Here is a 19,451-nt window from a genome sequence, read left to right as displayed (position 1 = left end):
GTGACACCCGTTTCTCTGTAAGCTAACCAAAACATTAATAAAAAGAAATATTTTTAATAACATTTACCAGAAGGCAGAGCTAGCAAAGTGATGGCTGCATATGTGGAATTGGGATCAGGAAAACTGTTGCCAGAGGAATGGATGTCTGGCAAGAGGTCACCCTTAGAAAGAAGAGACTGGACTAGCACAAGTTGAAGAGAAAGGGAACATGGCTGGTGGAAGAATAATCCCTGGTGTACTCTATCAGTATCACCTGGCAATAAAATCTGATGTTCAGTAATTGGAGGCAGGATTAGAAGGTGGGAAATCTGGTAGAGAGAGGAACTCTGCAAAGTAGTCAGGTAAGGGCAGGCAAAGGCATGAAACTGAGGAAAGATAGCCAGGCACGTGGCAGGCTGAGAATACTAGAGATGAGTTAACCGAGTCACAGCTTATGTAAGAATTCTAGATCGAGGCTTAGGCATTAATTAATAAATAACAAGCCAACGAGTCATTATTCAGGAACTGGAGCTCAGGTGAAAAAACCTGCAGTTGCAGGGTGGGTCACAACCTCCATCAGGACCACAACCTCACAGGTGGGGATGACATGTTTGCTTCCTCTCAGTATCCTTAAATCCTGATCCTGCTGCTCAGACCCCTGCTCCACCTGACACAACCAGGTTCAATGGAGAGTACAGGTAATATATATCAACCAGTTGTTTAATAGATGAAGAAGCTGAGAACAAGGGGGTGAATTCTCCAAAGTCATAGAGTCACAGGATGGGAACTCTGAAGTCACGATTGAGTATTCTTTCTGCTTTATGAAGTACTCTTTCCACTTCACTTCCCATTGTCCTGTTGGAAGTTGTCAACCATGAAGGAAGGAGGGGAGCTGCCTCTAACCAGACAGGAGATTGGGTTATGGCTGTCCAATTTCAAGGTAGGGGAGTAAGGTAAGTAGTGGCTTTGGAGCCTCTTGAGGAATGTGCCAGGAGGCAGGCGTCTGAGAAATGACTCCTCCAAGGCTGCAGAACAGATCTTGCTATCCCAATCAGAGGATCTCAGTGGCTCACTAGAAATTGGCATTTTAGATTCACACTTGCAGATGTGGCAGCTGAGAGCAGAGCCATCTCTCTTCTAGCTTGCTTTTGTCCAATGTCCTTGTCTTCAAGGCAAGACGTCCACATACTCCTCATCAGTGTTCTCTGGGGAAAGCAAAGGACAGCCATGACATTTCAGACCACGAAGTCCCATCAGGAGCCCCACTGGAGGGAAAGAAGACCAGGCACAAAGCAGTGTCCATGCCACATCAGAGAGACATCTCCAAGGCTGCAGTGCCACTAGGAGCTTTCTTGGTGAAAGAGGGGTTCTATGACAAGAGGGGCTCCCTTAATGCTTTTGTGTGTAAGTGTGTAGGCATGTGTGTGCAGGTGCATATGCTCATGGGTGCCTGTGTGTGTGGAGGCCAGAGGTTAACCTCATTTGTCATTCCTCAGGTTTCACCTACCCTATTTTTTTGAAATAGGGTCTTCCTCTTACCTAGAACTCACCAAATTTCATGGTCAACGAACCCCCAACACCTACCTGTTGTTGCTTCTACAACATTGAGATTATGACCACGTGCCAACATGTCAAGATTTTGAAAACCATCACTTCTAATGATCAGATTCAGGTCCTCACACTTGCAAGACAAACACTATACTACACAAACTGGGCTATTTCTTGAGCCCTTTTAATGTTTCCTAATTCTATAAATCTTGTTGGAAAAAGGCAGTGGGGCTATATCTGTGGCTGGGCCTACAGAAAATGATCAGATCGTAATGGCCACACAACCCCCTGAATCAACAGAAAGAAGAGTAGGGGTCAGGCTTTATTTTCATCATTAAAATTCCACATTAATCTTTTTATGGAAGTGAAACGCTTACCCTGGCAGCCTAAGGAGTGGCTTTGCTCAGACAGAAGACAGTGGATGTGGATGCTTTCAGGCTCCCTGAGAACTCAGGGCCCTCATCTTTCTCCCTGGTTAGTAGATCTGCTGTCAGCACAGATGCTGCCCACAGGCAACTGTAATCCCTTTTATTTCCTTCATGAATATAGGCCATCCCCCATAATTCTCAAGGGCTTCATTCTTTAGGTATATATATGAAATAATTTGTTCCTGATCATTTAAAAAATTTGTGCTTAGCAAAAATGGAGGGAAATGTAACATGATAAGTCTTGGTAGGGAATTTGACATAATTTTCCCAATGAAAACCTGTCTACATGTGAATTTATTTCCAAATTTTAGTGGACTGCAAATGGTCACAGAATTAATTCAAAGATATTTTTTCCCAGGCCTTCCCCCTCTCCTTCCTGGATATCTTAGCACACACCTCATTGTCTAGTTCTTGTTCAGTGCCTAGAAGATGCTGTTTCTTGACATAGTAGAAATTGTGCTTCCTAGGATGAAGGTCTTTAGAATAATGTGATAGAATAAGTTGTCAGTTTCCATTGACTCTGCAGAGTAGGCCATGCATGGATCTGGGACTAAGGGTCCCGCTGACCCAGTGCTAGGGCTCTTACCGTAAACATTCGCCTCTAAGTTCAATCTTCTCCCTCCCGGGCAGAAGCTGCTTCTCATTATTGGGTTTGAAAGATGAACCACCATTCCTTGACCTGGTGTTTTAAATTTGGAGATTAATTCCTCTAGGTTTGGAAAGATTGTTTTTGGAGTACTGGGCTCAGTCTGCAAAGGTATAAGAAGGTCACTCTTGTGAAACCATGGGTAAAATGTAACACTTCTTGCCACAGAGGGTTTCATGGCTGCTTCTAAGCGTTGACAAGCAGAAAGTAAGAGGCCAGTGGAACCCTTCCTCAAAAACAGAACAAAACAAAACAGAAGTATGATCTTCCCACTCCAAATTTCAGAAAAGAGGTCATGAGTTGAAAGAGAGTAAATGGAAGCATATAGAAGTATCGGAAGGGAAGAAAGGGCAGAGGCAACACTGCAATCTATCATATTACATAGTTACGTAATCTCAAAAGTATCCAAAACCATTTGAGGAGTCAAGTTGAAGGTATGGTATGTGTTTAATTCTATGTAGTTTAGTAGTCCAGAAGGCAAAGACATTGTACTACCATATTTTAGTGTTTCAAATGAGACAATGAAGTTTTGTGAAGTACTAATTTCTAATCTTGTTTAAATTTCAAAATTAAGTTTTAGAAATTGGCGTAAGGGTGTGTTGTACAGCAAAAGAAACAGTAGATTAAGTATTTTAGGGATTGTTGGATGTCCTAATCTTTCTGATATTCACAGTGAACAAAAGCATATTGAAGATCGCCTTCCCACTTGCCCTTTCTACTCTCATCCTAGGATATGGTTTAGTTTTCTAATTAAAAAACAGTGTTACGTTTTGTTAGGGTTTTGTTTTGTTTGTTTTGTTTTGTTTTTTCAAGACAGGGCTTTTCTGTGTAGCCCTGACTGTCCTGTCCTGGAACTCACTTTGTAGACCAGGCTAACCTGGAACTCAGAGAACTACTTGCCTCTGCCTCCTGCCCCCCCGCCCCCAATTGATGGGATTAAATGCATATGCCACACCATGCTACGTTATCATGGTCATGGAAGGGACTATGTGACATTGTTCCCACCTGCAGAATGTGGGCCTTCATGATTGTTGACAGAAGCTGGGTGACAGACCTGTTTGATATATATATATATATATATATATATATATATATATATGTGTGTGTGTGTGTGTATGTATATGTGTATATATGTATGTATATATATGCTTATTATAAAAATATATTTATCTTACAGCTTGTCAGATACAAAGGCAGACAGATTACTGACTTCAAGGTCGGCTTGGGACAGAATGACTTTAAGTCCAGGCATAGTCTTAAGGGTAATCTCCAGATGGGATCCCATCCAGCTAAGTTTGTGCTTACAAAGAAAGGCAGACAGATCTCTGAATTAGTTTACAGTGTTTAAAAAGTACTGTCTTCCTAAGAGTCAAGGAACTAAGGTCAGAAAATGCTGATGGGTGGGATAATCAAAGGGGAAATGGGATAGATGACTGAATTGACATGTAAATAAAAGACCTGGCTTTGTTCGTGGACTGTGGAGTAGTCTTATGGTCTCCAGAGAAAGCTGTCTCAAGCAGAATGCAGGCTGTCAGCTTGTACCCACACTTTGACTCCAGGTTACTCATTTCTCTGCTCCTGAACACCCCTTCCTCAGAACCCCTCTCTGCAAGCTGAGGCTGGTCCTTGGCAACACCACATGGTTGTACAGAGTGTTTTCAATGCAGTCCAGGTCCATTTCACCTGTACAGGAGTGGGCATGGCTGCCTCTGTGGTCTGGAGGAATAGCCAGGATTATTAAAACATGGAACATAAATCCAGAACTGGCCTGTTTCTCTCAGAGGAAAGCTCACTGTTTATCAACCTTGAGATAGCACTCCTGTTCTTGAAAGCCTCCCTGTGGTCACATCAAGGGTTCAAGAGATCCCCTCAGGTTTTCCCTAATTCCCACACCATTGCTATGGCGGTCCTTAGGTAGTCTCACCTCTATCCTGTAATATCCATTTTTCTCTCTGAAGATTCGGTAGTTGTAGACAAGCTTTTTAAACCTGTGGGAAAATGGCTCTGTGAATCATAATGTTCTTATCTACAAATCCCCATGATGGCTGTCTTCATACTAGAGACACAACGTGGCTTTCAGTTAAATCCCAAGAAGGAACTGGACATTCCTAGATCCTCTCCTCTGAATTAGAAAGACGGAAGGGTTTGGTTTTGAAACACAGAACCTCTTAGAGATGGTGGAGTGTGAACTCTAGCAAAGGAGAAGAGGGGAAAGAATTAAGATCCTTGTTATAACCTGACCTTTGTCAGGAAGTACAACCTCTAAGAGTCTTTCCCTCACCCACTTCTCAAGGCAATCTCAAGTGTGGCTCAGGGATTTTTGTCCTGCTAGCAATTTTTATCAATTAGGTTAATTCCAATCTGGACTGAGTCTGTGGTCTTTCCCAAGTGTTTAAAACTCTATAATTCTTATTTCTCTGGCTTATGCTTCTATATTTTTTATTAGAATTCATCAAATTTCCAAGGGCATATTCTTTTATTACAACATAAATGATTTTGTCTCAATGCTTAAAATAACATTATAAAATAGCTTCTTTCAGTGTTTACCACTGTAGGAGAAAGTCATTTCACTGTGACTCCCTAGAGGAAAAAGGTGGGCTATTTCAGAGTCATGCATGCATCATGCACCAAGACAGTATGAAATACTCTGAATGGTGACAGTTGGAAGCAAAATTCTCCTAGTCACAAATGAACTATTCCTGCTCATTTCTAATAGTAACTGTTGTCTTTGATATCCCACGTGAATTCATTGCTTTACAAAGGAATAAATATAGCAGATGTGATAGTTTAGAAAGTGGCAGTGCAGGGAAGGGTTGCTGATCAGAGCCTAAGGAGCAAGTCAGTAAACAGCGTTCCTCCATGGCTCCTGCCTCTGCTCCTTCTTAGCTTCCTTCCCTGACTTTGCTAAGTGTAGACTGAGATCTGGATATGTAAACCAAAGAAACTATTGTCTCCTCAAGTTGCTTTTGGTCATTGTTATAAATCTGGCATTCTCCCATCATGCCTTCAGTGGCTCAGCACCAGCAGCTTACAGTATCACTCTCCTCTACCCCTCTGCCAGCTTCAGTGCCTTTCCACTATAGCTGTACGTGTTTTTGTATGTTATGTGTGCCCACTCTTTGAAAGGTCGCTACATCATGGCCCTCTCTTTATCTTCCTGTCTCTTGGCGGACTCACCTCCCCACTTCCCCTCCCTCTGTGTGGTCTGTGTCCACTTGAGAATGCCTTTTGCCTTCTGCCTCCCAATAAACCTCTTGCATTAGACCTATGGCATGGTATGATCTCGTACTGGCACACCTTAGCCCAGACCCACCAAGCTACCTCTACCACTCAATCATGGTATTTAAGTCATGGTGTTTATCAAAGCAGCAAAAACAAGCCGATATATTCATCTTGCTTAGGTTACTTACCCATCATCACATTATCATTACTTCACTTCCCTTAATACTCAGGTGGGACATGTGTGTGTGTGTGTGTGTGTGTGTGTGTGTATGTGTGTGTGAATGGTTTATATAAATGTATAAGGAACTATAGACTAATATAATGGATTGACTTACAAGCTTCAATTTTATGATTTCTTTATATTTATGAAAATAAAATCTGTTCAGTAAAAATTATACTTCAGATCTCGAGATTTTAATCAGTATGCTATATCCATCTTTCATGAAACTGAGTTACAGAGACCCATAAGACATGCAACCACGAAGGGAAATTACCAATTTTCTATGTTGTGAAGATATGTTGTTTGGTATGTATGGCATAGTGTGTGTGGTTTGAATAGTATACTCAACTTACATGGGGTTATTGAGACATACTTTTATTGTAAATCAAGGATCATCCACACTGGGATTTTTTTTTATTTGCCATCTTCTACTTTATTTAATCACATTAGTAAATCAGAATCTTGGTTAAACTCAACTCCCCTTGTCTGTACAGCTAAACGAAAAGCACAGTCCTGTGGATTAGCTTTAAGTTAAGACTGTCCTTCTCCATTCTCACTCTCCCCTTACTCTCCCCCACCTCTCTAAGACAGGGTCTCTCAACATGTGACCCTATTAAACTGGAACTCACTGGATAGACCAGCCTGGCCTACAACACACAGATTCACTTGGGTCTGCTTCGGAAATTCTGAGCCACCATGTCCAATTCCACCTGCTCTTTTTTACTTTTGTTTTTTGTTGTTGTTATTGCTGCTGCTGCTGCTGCTGCTGCTGCTGCTGCTGCTGCTGCTGCTGCTGCTGCTGCTGCTGTTTCTGTTTTTCCAAACAGGGTATCTCTGTGCCACCCTGGCTGTCCTAGAACTACCTCTGTAGACCAGGCTGGTCTGGAACTCATGATCTGCCTACTTACTCATCCCAAACGCTGGGATTCCAGGTGTGCTCCACTACCTGGTATCACTCAAACTCTTAGTGGTTCCAGGGAATTATTTTCCTGTGCTCCTTAGAAACAATTTTCTACTTTAATTTTTCTCCTTAAATATATCATCTGCTTTTAAAAAATGTATATGGATATTTGCGTGTATGCTTGGCTTGTGTACCACTTGTCTGGTGCCAGCATTGGCCAGTGTTCTTAGTCCTGCCATAAACTGTGAGTCAGAACACGTCACTCCTCTGCACATACAGAATCCAGGCTTGGAATTGTTAGGCCAATTTTAGAGAAGCAAAATATTGGAGAACGAGAGAGAGAGACAGAGAGAGAGAGAGAGAGAGAGAGAGAGAGAGAGAGAGAGAGAGAGAGAGAGAGAGAGGCGTGCATACTATCCAGGGGATGGTTCCCTCTCAACAGATCATAAAGCTCCTTACATAGCTGGTGAGGACCTCGTTCCGAGGAGAAAGGTATTACCAGCACAGACCAGCTCAGGTCTGTGCCTGTGTGTGTGGTGGTTTGATAGGTGACAGCTCTGCCAACACAGATGGTGGAGGGAAGAGCCCACAGTGGCATGATTTTCATGTGGAAACACATAAACTTGGATCTCTGCGCCATACTCTACAGATCCCATGATGGGGGAAAACCACATTAAACTTTGGAGAGTTAGCTATACATGAACAGCTTAACTACCTTGAGGTAAGGAAGAATTGGATTTTCAATTGTAAAAAGTGGAAGCTATATAGCAGTGTAATGTGCTTGTTTGTTTAATTAATTAAAGCTTCAATTTATCAAACTAAGCTATTAAGGGAGTAAAACTGTCCAGAGATTGGAAGAAGTCAATTATAGCCCTAACATGTAGGAGAATACTAAGACAAAGTAAATGTCAGTAAACACAGGAAAGATGTTTCATTTTGCTACCGTCTAGAGAAATGCATATTAAACAACACTGAGGTCTCATACCAGGCTGGCAGAACTGAAAGAATTTATTAATGCAAAATATTAACTGTGATGAAGCCTTAGAAAAGGTTTAATATACTATGCAGTGTGATGTGCGTGAGAACAGTTTGATAAAATTTAGTAAAATTAGAAAGTATATCTTATGATATACCGATATTGAAACAAAGCAGATGATGTCAACATTTGATCGTTTATTAAAAAGATTGGGGCCCAGCAGTGGTGGCGCACACCTTTAATCCCAGCACTTGGGAGGCAGAGGCAGGCGGAATTCTGAGTTCAAAGCCAGCCTGGTCTACAGAGTGAGTTCCAGGACAGCCAGGCTATACAGAGAAATGCTGTCTCGAAAATAAATAAATAAACAAATAAACAAATAAATAAATAAATAAATAAATAAAAGTAAAGATTGGTGAACCTAAATATTTAATTCATTTAAAATATTTCAAAGGGGGCTGGAGAGATGGCTCAACACTTAAGAGCAGTTGTTTTTCTTGCGGAGGGCCCAGGTTCAGTTCCCAGCACCTGCAAGCCAGCTTTTAACCATCTATACTTCAGTTCCAGGGATTTAACTCTTCTGTCCTCGGTTTGCACCAGGCACACATATATACATGCAGGTAAAATCACAAACACTAAATAGTTTATCTCTAAGATAAACTATTAACAATCCATGAATATATAAACCAAGTAAATGCATAAAGTAATAGCATACCTAATTATTTCTAATGTAATTAAATAAAATTATTACAAATAACTACAAACTGGGGTCTAGGAAGAACTGTTTAAATGTGTAATGCCACATGTGAAGACTGGAGTTTGGATTCCCCAGAAATCCAGACTTTCAGGTGGGTGTGGCTGACATCTTGTAACTCCAGCCTCAGAAGGAATAGGTAGAGACAGGACATCCCCAGGGCACTGTTTCTGGTAAGTGAAGGGCTATAACGAGACCAGACAAGGTGCTGGCAAGATGCCCTTTCCCACTTTTCTGTACTAGGCTCCCACATGTGGACACTTCCTCATTCCTCAAGCTGATTACCAAGGTCTAGCTATCAACATTCCTCATTTGACTACACTGACCAACATATCCAAGCAGGGCTTACCAGTTTACTGTAGCACAGACTTCCCCATTTTCTCCTTAGACACTACTGCAGAGACTCTTGTTGCTGTTTCTGCCCCATTCAGATTCAGCCACCCTGTCTCTCTTCTCTCTTGCCTAATAAAGAATCTCTTTGTGTTGGAAATTGGTGTCTGCCCACGATGTGTGCTTAATCCTTTGTCCCCTGGTGTCTCTTTAGTAAGACGAGTTTCATCTGTCAGCTCTGGGTTTGACTGAGAGGGTCTGCCTCAATGAGTACGGTGAAAGCCATTCCAGAGGATTCTCAGCCTCAACCTCAGGCCTCCATGTGCATGTGACACCTTACCCACTCGCACACACAAACCAAATAGAAAAATATCATTTTAAAAATGATTTAAAATTTCATAAACCTAATATGCTTCTATCAGTAATAAAAAAAAAAACAAAGAAAATGGCTTTATTCAAATACAAATTTTAAGATACACACTAAGGAATGACAGAAGAGATGAAGGAAGAGAAAGTCAAGGAGGGAAGGAGTGTTGGAGGAAGAGGGAGGCAGGGGAGGCTCATCAGTGCCTCAGAGGAATTGCCTTTGTGTAGATTTTCAGCTATTGAGTAGAGGATTGTCAGGTATTGGAAAGTTTAGCCTTTTCTGTGGGACAGTAATGCAAGAGCCCCACCCCCTCCAAAAACATTTCTGGTCACATTTATGCAACTTTGAGAAGACTAGGAACATTTTGAATTTTAAAAGAATATATATATATATATATATATATATATATATGTATATATATTTATATTTAATCAAAAGCAAATTACAGAAGCCAGTACTTGCCTTTAATCGCAGCACTCAGAAGGCAGAGGCAGGCAAATCTCTCTTGAGTTTGTGGCTTATCTGATTTACATAGTGAATTTCAACACAACCAGGATTATGTAGAAAGATCCTGTAGGAGAAGGAGAAAGAGAACAACAGAAAGAGGGGGAGGAAAGGAAGGAAAGAAAGAACAAATGAACTAGTTACAGGTTTTGTTACATAAGCTTGTAGTGATCTTGATAGGAGCCTTCTAGATTCCAAGGGTTTGCTGGCTTCTAATCCTTACAGAAACTCAAAAACAAGACAAATAAACATGAAAAAAAAGATACACTCTAATTACTTTCTATTAATTTTTTCATCAGCCTCTTGACATTTAATATTTGGACAGTGAGGGTTTACTTTATTAATTCTTTCAAGGGTGGAGAGGCTATTATTCAACATTAAAGACAAAACAAAACTTTATACCCTTTAAAAAACTGACTTCAAATGCCAATCTAAGAGATTTTGTTTTCTGACTTCCCCTGTGTGTTTGAAAGGAAGAAACAGGAAAGTTATTGTCAGTGGTAGTTTCTTGTGGGGAAAAGTGCTAATGAGTGCTTAGTGCTTTACTGTCTTAACAGTCCTGGCTCTTATAAAGCTAGGTGACTTCCCTTCATTTCTATTGCTTGGATAAAGTATTACAAAAGCAACTGAGGGAGAAAGGGTTCCTTATGTATAGCACATGGTTCCAGTTTATAGTCCATCATTGTAGGAAAGTCACATAGACAGGAGCATGAGACATTTGTTACTGCTTCCATAGTCAAGAAGGAAAGAGTTAAAAAGTATGCGTGCATGTAGCACTTAGTTTAGTTTCTCCACTCTTACATAGTTCAAGACTCGGTCTAGGGAATTGGAGTGGGTGAGCCTTCCTGCTCCAAGTCACATAGTCAAGATAACTGCTGCAAATCAACCTAATCTAGATAATTCTTAAGACTCTTCCAAAGTGATTCCAGATCATGTCATATTGACAATTAAAAACCAACCACCACGATATGATAGTAATTAAGACAGCAATGAAGTCACAGCATGGTAACAATCAACATGCCAAAATAACTGGTCTATATTGTCATCTTTGTCTCCCAGGACTCAACACAAACAGCTGGTGATACAAAGTAGGTGAGTTGATAACTCTTGGATCTGGGATAGAGCAAAGGAGACAGACTTTTTGGAAAAATATCACCTACAGCTACTATTCCAATCCAGCACTTAACGTATTGGACTTCAATCATCCACTTTTCCGTTTGTAGTTTACACTAGAGTATAAGTCCCTCAGGGCCAGAACCACAGTCTGATTTATCCATCTAGCCCAATGTGTGACTTTTAATGCAGACCCAGTATACAGTTCTTGACGTACATAGAATGTGCTGAGCCTATATGAAGAAATCATACCAGGAGACTTTGAAAGAACAATTCATCAAATAAAGAAAGCTGCAATAGTTTTGAACAGAAAGACTACTGGTAAAATATTTTTATTGAATTAGATTTTAATTGTGTTCCTAGCTCCAACTTGCCTCTGAAACCCAGATCTGTTGATCCCCTTGTCTATTTCACATCTCCCTTTGTATACCTGTGAGTTATCTTTGAATTGGTGTGATGCATGGCAGATAGGTGGGTAGATAGATAGATAGATAGATAGATATCAAACCATCATAGTGAACAAAAGTAATAACCATGATGTGTTGAGAATTCATATGAACCAGGCAGCAGGTTCATCACTTTGTACTACTATTTTAATAACAAGTTTAATAATATGATTTAGCAGACAAAATGGAAAACTAGAGGCAGGGAGTATACTTTGATTTTTTTTTTTTTTTTTGGTTTTTTGAGACAGGGTCTCTCTGTGTAGCCCTGGCTGTCCTGGCACTCACTTTGTAGACCAGGCTGGCCTNGAACTCAGAAATCNNCCTGCCTCTGCCTCCCGAGTGCTGGGATTAAAGGCGTGCGCCACCACGCCCGGCTCTACTTTGATTTTTTTAATGATCATTCATATATATACACAAATATATATACACACATATATGAAAATGAATACATATATATGTATATACATATGCATGTATGGGTCTCTGAGGTAATAAGTAACTTTTATATATTAACAAAATGACTCCTAGATAGCATCAGACTGAAGACTGCTTGCCAGAAGGATCTTAAATGGATATGATTTATACCAACTTCCTAGGACAGGAGTGGAGAGAGAAATAAAAGTTGAACGCCATTAATCCCAGAATGTGGGAGGCAGAGGCAGATGGATCTTTTGAGTTTGAAGCCAGCCTAGTCTATTTAGGAAGTTACAGGTCACTCAGAGACACTTAATAAGATACTGTATCAAAGGAAGAAAGGAAGGAAGAAAGGAAGGAAGGAAGGAAGGGAGGGAGAGAGGGAGGGAGGGAGGGAGGGAGGGAGGAAGGGAAGGAAGGGAGGGAGGGAAGGAAGGAAGGAAGGAAGGAAGGAAGGAAAGAAGGAAAGAAGGAAAGGAAGGAAGAAGGTTGTTAAAAGTGTATATGAAATAAAAAAGGAAGAGAATATAGAGAACTGAGAGTTGCTGGTAGTTGGGAGGGCATCTTTGAGCAGCTGGAACCTGACACTCAGCTGGATTGGAGAGCAAATCAGCCCAATGTTTGATACAGGTATTTATGGTAAGTAATAAATGTGCACCAATCACGACTTCTGCTTCCAGCCAAGATGGAATAATAGGACCACATTTATTATCCCTTCTCCTCCAAAAGCCCTGAGAAACTCCAAAAGATGCATGAAGTTGCAGCCTTTGAACATCAGATATTTCAGGTGAAATTGGGGAAGAGGGGAAGAAATTATAAGAATCTTACTACATTGGTTTCTCCTGGCAGAAATTTTTCTTTGAATGTTGGGATAACCCACATATATTCTATCAACTGGCTATGAAAATGTATCCCTGGGTTCTCAATTGTTATTGCTGTGCCTGAGGTGCCAAGCTAGCAAGGTATATAAATGTTTGTCACATCCTCACCTGGCCACAAAAAAAAGGGCAAGCGGCCTTGGGTGAGGTCACGTAGCAAGGAAGAAAGGAGAGGTAACACAGAAAGGTTGGCCAGTGGTTTTCCTGCTGCTGGTTGGTTCAGACTGGATGAGTAAGGAGTATGGCTTTTTGCATAGTGAACAGCTGGTTCTTGGACGTGGGGCAGAACAACCAGGCAGGCAAAAAACAGCTGGATAGAAGCCAAGAGGAAGCAGGGCAGGGAGGTAGAGCAGAGTAAGTCATTTTGGGCTAGCTGAGAGATGTCTCAGGTAAACAGGCCAACAGCCTTATACTATACAATTGTCTCCATGTCATTATTAAACCACAAGCGGGACCCCTGAAAACTTGAAATATTTGAGTCTGTTGACATCCGTCTTTTTCCTGCCCTTGCTTAGAAGGTATGTCCGTGAAGGCTGGTGTTGTATTTGTCAATGTGCCTGACAAAATTCAAATGTCTAGATTTTTAAAGAGGCAAAATTTAAAAGATGTAAGTACAAAAAGTTAATTGTTCCAACTTATATTTAACCCATCACATAAAATGCAAAATAAAAATTGGAAATAACTATATACAAATGATAAGAATTACTATCTGCTACTCAGTTACGAAGAGATAGTAGTGGCAGCTTTGTTAGGCTGGAGCGATGGATGGCTCAGTCAGTGAAGCGCTTCTGTGCAAGCATGAGGGACTGCGTTCAGATTCCCAGCATCTGTATGGATGCTGAGTCTGGCATTGGGTGTATTCCTATAATCCTAGCATGAGGAAGAGGGAAGGCGTGGATCCCGGAGGATGGCTGGCAAGTTGGTCTGGCCAAATCAGTAAGCGCCAGGATCAAGGAGCTCCCCTGTCTCCAAAAATAAAGTGGAGAGCAATTGAGGAAGATGCTTGACATTGCCTTTTGGTCTCCATGCACACATATGCATGTGTATGTGTATACTGCCCCCATCTTAACATGTATACACAGACCACACACACAGACACACACACACAGACACACACACACAGACACACACACACACTACAAAGAAAATCAGGTTAAAAACTACCATGTGCAGAGAGCCATTTGTTATATATACATCTACAATATGTGCACGATGAAGTTTGCTGATGCGTGCACTTAAATGTAAGTAACTACTAAAGATAGAGGGAAATGAGCTCTGCTTTTGTTTTTTATGTGTCTTTGATCATTTTTTTCTTTTTTTTTCCCTCCTCCCTCAATTCCACCCTCCTTATCATCCTTTTTTCCCCCTCTTTGGTCTTTCTTTTTTTTCTTGCCATTATGACAGGACCTCACACCATATTTCAGGCTGATTTGAAACTCACTGTGTAATCCACGCTGGCCTCAAGTTCATGACCATCCTCCTATCCAAGCCTTGTATATGCTGAGAACACAGGCAAGAATTACCATGGCCAACTTTAAACTTTATTTTGGACTTATGTTTAGCAGGAGTAGCTGAACTTTGTGAACTTTGGTGCTGTGGTTGATCTCAGAGCCTTGTACATGCTAGACACGTTCTTAACCACTGAACTACACTCAACCCTATGTTTTTTTCTAAAAGGAGTCTGCACATGTCCTAATTAATATAGATTGTTCGGGTTATTGTTTTTTATTTCTGAACTCTTTGCCACTGTTTCTCAGAATTTGGGAGTTGCAAATGAGTCTCTGGTGACAGAAAGGCATAGCCTCAATTCCTCCCATTGCATATGGCACCTGCAGCCTCTCAGTGGCTACAGAAAGTCTAGCCTTCTCTTCATGGACTCTTCTCAGGGATGGAGCCTTTTTACCTGCTAACATCTATCCTGTCTGGACTCTCTAGGTTGCAAAGGCAGACCCAGTTTCGATTTCCTCATTTTCACAAAGTCACACATCACACACACACTTCACACATTGAGGTTTTCTAGCTCCACCTGCTGAGACGTCAGATGCCCTTTCCTGCCCGTGGTAGCTCTCTCCTCAAGCTGCAAGGTAGACATTCTCTGAAGCTTCCCTCCCTTTTCATCGGTTCCTTATCCTGTTCTCACATTCCTTCGTCCCTCCCTTCCTTCGTCCCTCCCTCCCTCCCTCCCTCCCTCCCTTCCTTCCTTCCTTCCTTCCTTCCTTCCCTTTTGGAATTTTGAGACAGAACCTTACTCTATAGCCTAGGTTAGCAACCCACACTGTGAGGTTTACAAACATGAACCACCACTCCTGACTTCCCTCATTTATCTCTAAATTCTTACTCTTTATTCATTGGCTCTGGGACAGCTCAGAAATCCAAATACTGCAGCAAAGAAAGGGCTTGTCTCTGCCAAGGAGGATGGCAGGATTCTGGATATGAGGGAAAAGTCACGGCTCAGGTTCCTCCTTGGGTACTGTCTAACATATTTCTGAGGTGACTACCCAGGACATATTTCAGTAGCCCTGGGGAGATAAAGTCAAAGCATATGATAATATATGAAGAGTTTGGTCTTGTATATGCCATTAGATCAGCCTGCCAGGCCTGGGGATTGTACACACTTGTAATCACAACATTTAGGAGGCAGGACAGGGGAATTTTTGTGATTTATAGAACAGTCTGAGCTGCATAGTGCATTCAAGGCCTACCTGGACTTTGTGAGACCCTGACTCAAATCAATCAATCAACCAATCAATCAATCAATAACAGAAATGAGCAGTTATTTTTTACCCTCATAAATTACAGGTAACATCATTTACTAGAAGGATCTGTGTAAAGTGACATTTCTTCCAATTCTTGTCACTATGTTCTAAGGCTTAGGACCATGCTTGGAACCTAAAGAAACTGAGAATAAGCTTATTGAATGAAATAACAGAAGGATCCGCTCATCCTCCGAGTCTCAGCACCCCTATGATGCTTTCTGTTTCTCATGGCTGTCAGCTCCCATCACACCCAGTGATGTTCTAATCATCACAACAGCCATTTGCACCACAGGGTCCAGTGACTTAATCTTCCTTACTATGCTCGGGCTTCTGTTCTCTACATTAGATCTGTTGGCTGAGGATCTAACACAGTGCTTGGCCTGTGAAAGATTATAATTAATGGTGAAAATAAGTGATCACCAGATCAGGGATAAGGTCGCAGGGGGTCATTTGACCCACACCTTATGACTGAACATTCATGCCAAGTCATCTGCCCTTCCATGACATAGGCAGAGAGGAGGGTGAAGTTTTGTCCTGTGAAAGTGCTCAACAAATACTTAGACCTTTCTCATTTGACTTGGTTTTATCTTTGTTTGTTTGTTTTTTTTTTAAACAATCCAAGTGATGGTTGCTTTACATGAATATATGTGCTGGGCTGACACAACTCAATTAAGCTAAAAATAAATATCAAGATTAAAGAGCACCTCAAAGTAGACCTTGTACCTGGGGTGCTGGCCAAAATGTGTGCTGTCTCTGGGGTTGCCCTTGCACTTTTTCTATTGCCCTGCGCTCCACCATAAGTGCTTCCTCCCCACCTCCCACCCAGAGCTTCAATGGTTTCGCACTCTAACTTCCCAGCTTCGGGACTTACTCCTCATCAGCTTTAAGTTCTGAATCCCAGCACTTGTCACTCATCTGCTCAGTATGGCCCCGGGTGAGGTGAGGCTCCACTTGGCTGTATCTTATGGTGGCAGGTGTCATCATGTAGAGAGGGGAAGGCCACATGGAGAGATAATAGGGCCATTCTAATTCCTTTGATAACAACACTCTTAGAAAGAACAAAGTAAATGTCCCCTAAGATCCTTCCAAGGGTAATAGTTCCAGTGACCTATGGTCTCCACTTAGGCTCCATCTCTTGAAGACCCTACCACCTCTTAACATCACTACATGGAGACCATGACTGTGGCACATACTACCAATGGATACAGACCAAAAACACAAACAAAAAATAAACAGTCACCTGAATATCACTTGCAGATTGAAAGCTAAGATACACATAATGTCGTCTCTCTTGAAGGAGTTTCTTTGGCCACGTGTAAGGAAACAAAGATCCCTCACTATATCACAACTAGTAGTGACAGCCACTTTTGCCTTCTGACCTTTCTCCAGAATCTAAGCACAAGAGCTCTCTGCTCCAGTGACACTGATTCTTTGTTCACCTGGACTTCAGTCAAGCTCCCAAACCTCCTAGGCCCGCCTGTGCATTTCCTTACAAAATTCAGCTTTCTCAAAGCTCCAAAGCTTTGTATCTTGTCAGCTTCTTCATCTGCCCCCAGATGAAATCTGATCGAAATGGCCAGCTAGAATTCCAGGGTCATTTTAGCTGTACTTTCTCTTGTCTTAAAGTTTCCCCCTTAGTTCTTTTCCATGTACAGACCCCCATCCTTCTCCTTGCCATAAATTTATACTTGTTCATACTGTATTCAGAGTTAAGGCCAATCTTCCCCTCTCCCCCACCAAAGTCACCATTGCATCAATCTCTACACCTGTCAAGAGGACCCTGAATAAAGTCTTCCTCAGTTTCTATAACAGGCATGATAAAGGATTCAGTGTTGCTCTATTTCTTCGTCTATAAAATGACAATGGATCCTGCTTGTCTCACAAGACCACAAAAAGGATAAAAAGAAATGAGGAAATGCAGTTTGGTAAAGCCCTTTACCAGCCTGAAAGCATATGATATCTTAGCACTTTAAATACTGCAAGTGAATGCAGCCAACCAACATTTCATGCTATAGTAAAGCCCCCCTGGATTTCTCTACATCACATAAAGAGGCATGCAGAGAAGATGCTGCTCTGTCCGTTCTTTCTCCCCATCACCTTCTCTCCTTCCTTACTTGTCTACCCTCTTCTGTTGTCTCCGACTCTGCTCATGTGGCATGCACAACTGAGAGAGGAAGGCCGGCAGAAGAGCTGGGCAGGGACATCCTTCTGTCCTCTCCTGGCAGTGCCTGGCCCATTACTATTCCAAAGTAGAATGAGATACAACTTCCTGAGCATATGGCTGCCATCAGGGTTCACCTGCATGAAGATGAGGATACTCACGAGACACAGAGGCACAGGGCTCCTGGCACAGACTCGCTGTCTCTTATCAGAAAGTTGCCGTCCACCCCTCCCTTGAGGAGCAGGGCTTCACACTCTCGCTTGGCCAGGCAGCCATGGTAGTAAGGCAGATCCATGGAGGGTTGTTATGCTTAAACTGTCCTGTCACCCTGAGATCCAGTCCCAGGCCAAGGAGGCGCTGTGAAGAGGGAAGTGAAGAGAGGAGTGGAAGGTCTGTTCCTCCACTGTGACCTAAACAAATGAGGTTGCTCTGTGGGGTTCAGTGAGCTTTACCCGACTCAGGAAATGAGAAGGGAGGGAGATGGAGTGACCATGCCACTTCAGCCTAGAGGTAGGTGGTTCAAAGATGATTCACACAAGTGATCGAGTATACCTTCTACCTGAGTCAGTGCTGTTTATGGCTGCAGCAGCAGCACTAAAGTCAAGCTCCCTAGGGCCAGGTTACAGCATATCTCGTACAGATTTTCACCCCTTCTGGCTACTGGTGTGCTTCCTAGGGGCCATACCACTAACCCTGCTGCACGAGGTATCCATTTCTGCTTCGGCTTTTTCCGATCGTGCTCTGCATTAATGGCCATCTATTCAAAAGTAAGCTTCCCTAATGAAGGTTGAGAAATGCCCTGCCCTGTGGATAGAATTGTGATAAGTTCTTAGGTTTAATACCATGTTCATTTGACAAAGTAATAGTCATATGTCCTTCCCTAAGTACAAGGACCTCTCTAGCCATGGGTTCTTGGCCCCAATAACACTGTCAAGAATGAATCTCAGTTTTGGGAGCATCCATCATAGAAGACTACTTGGATATGGTTGTAAACTGAGAGAAAGTCTTTATTAGTTGGCCAGCAATTACACTGGGTATTTGAGATCCCAGTGTATCCTTGAGTGTTTTGGGGTGACCTTTTAAGTGTTTTGGGGTGACCTTTGAAGCACAACACCACATTCTAGGTTAACACACCTAGCAAGAACAGCTTGAAGCAGAACCGCAGAGGGCAGTAGGCAAGGTTAGGACCTTTTGCAGACTTCACTAGATCTGTGGACTTTGATGGGTTAGATCTTTATTCATTCTGGAGCAGTGGTTCTCAACCTGTGTGCTGTGGGTCACACATCAGATATTCACATTATGATTCATAAGAGTAGCAAAATCATGATCATGTAGTAGCAATAGAAATATTTTTTGGCTGGGGATTATCACAACATGAGTAACTGTATTAGAGGATCACAGCATTAGAAAGATTGAGAACCACTGTTTCGGCACGTAGCAGTGCCTATATTATGAGTTTTAGTTCCTGGATGACATTTTCATCGTGACATCAGTTTGCTAAGGCCAGGTGGCCTACTAAGGTCCAGGGGCATGTTACAATTTCAACTAGTGTAGTGAGACTTAATTCCAATCAGAATTTGGGTTGGACTGGTTGTTATCATGTAGAAGAATGCGAGTCGATCCATTCCTATCTCCCTGTACTAAGGTCAAATCTAAGTGGATCAAGGAACTTCACACAAAACCAGAGACACTGAAACTTATAGAGGAGAAAGTGGGGAAAAGCCTCGAAGATATGGGCACAGGGGAAAAATTCCTGAATAGAACAGCAATGGCTTGTGCTGTAAGATCGAGGATTGATAAATGGGACCTCA

The 19,451-nt window shown here is 41.9% G+C and overlaps 1 protein-coding gene across 1 annotated transcript; it reads right to left on the bottom strand.

Moving 5' to 3' along the window:
* Positions 1 to 1,146: 1,146 nt before the first annotated feature.
* On the bottom strand, positions 1,147 to 17,935 carry LOC110304430 (SH2 domain-containing protein 1B2). The gene is made up of 4 exons (XM_021175831.1): positions 17,802 to 17,935; positions 4,526 to 4,589; positions 2,542 to 2,704; positions 1,147 to 1,184 (listed from the first exon to the last, which is right to left on the bottom strand). The coding sequence occupies exons 1-4, from the start codon at positions 17,933 to 17,935 to the stop codon at positions 1,147 to 1,149; spliced, it is 399 nt and encodes a 132-aa protein (XP_021031490.1).
* Positions 17,936 to 19,451: the final 1,516 nt, after the last annotated feature.

This window comes from Mus caroli, chromosome 1 (genome assembly GCF_900094665.2).
Source record: "Mus caroli chromosome 1, CAROLI_EIJ_v1.1, whole genome shotgun sequence".
Taxonomy (NCBI): domain Eukaryota; kingdom Metazoa; phylum Chordata; class Mammalia; order Rodentia; family Muridae; genus Mus; species Mus caroli.
The sequence above is the reverse complement of the archived record's forward strand: the minus strand, read 5'-3'. Positions and strand labels throughout refer to the sequence as shown.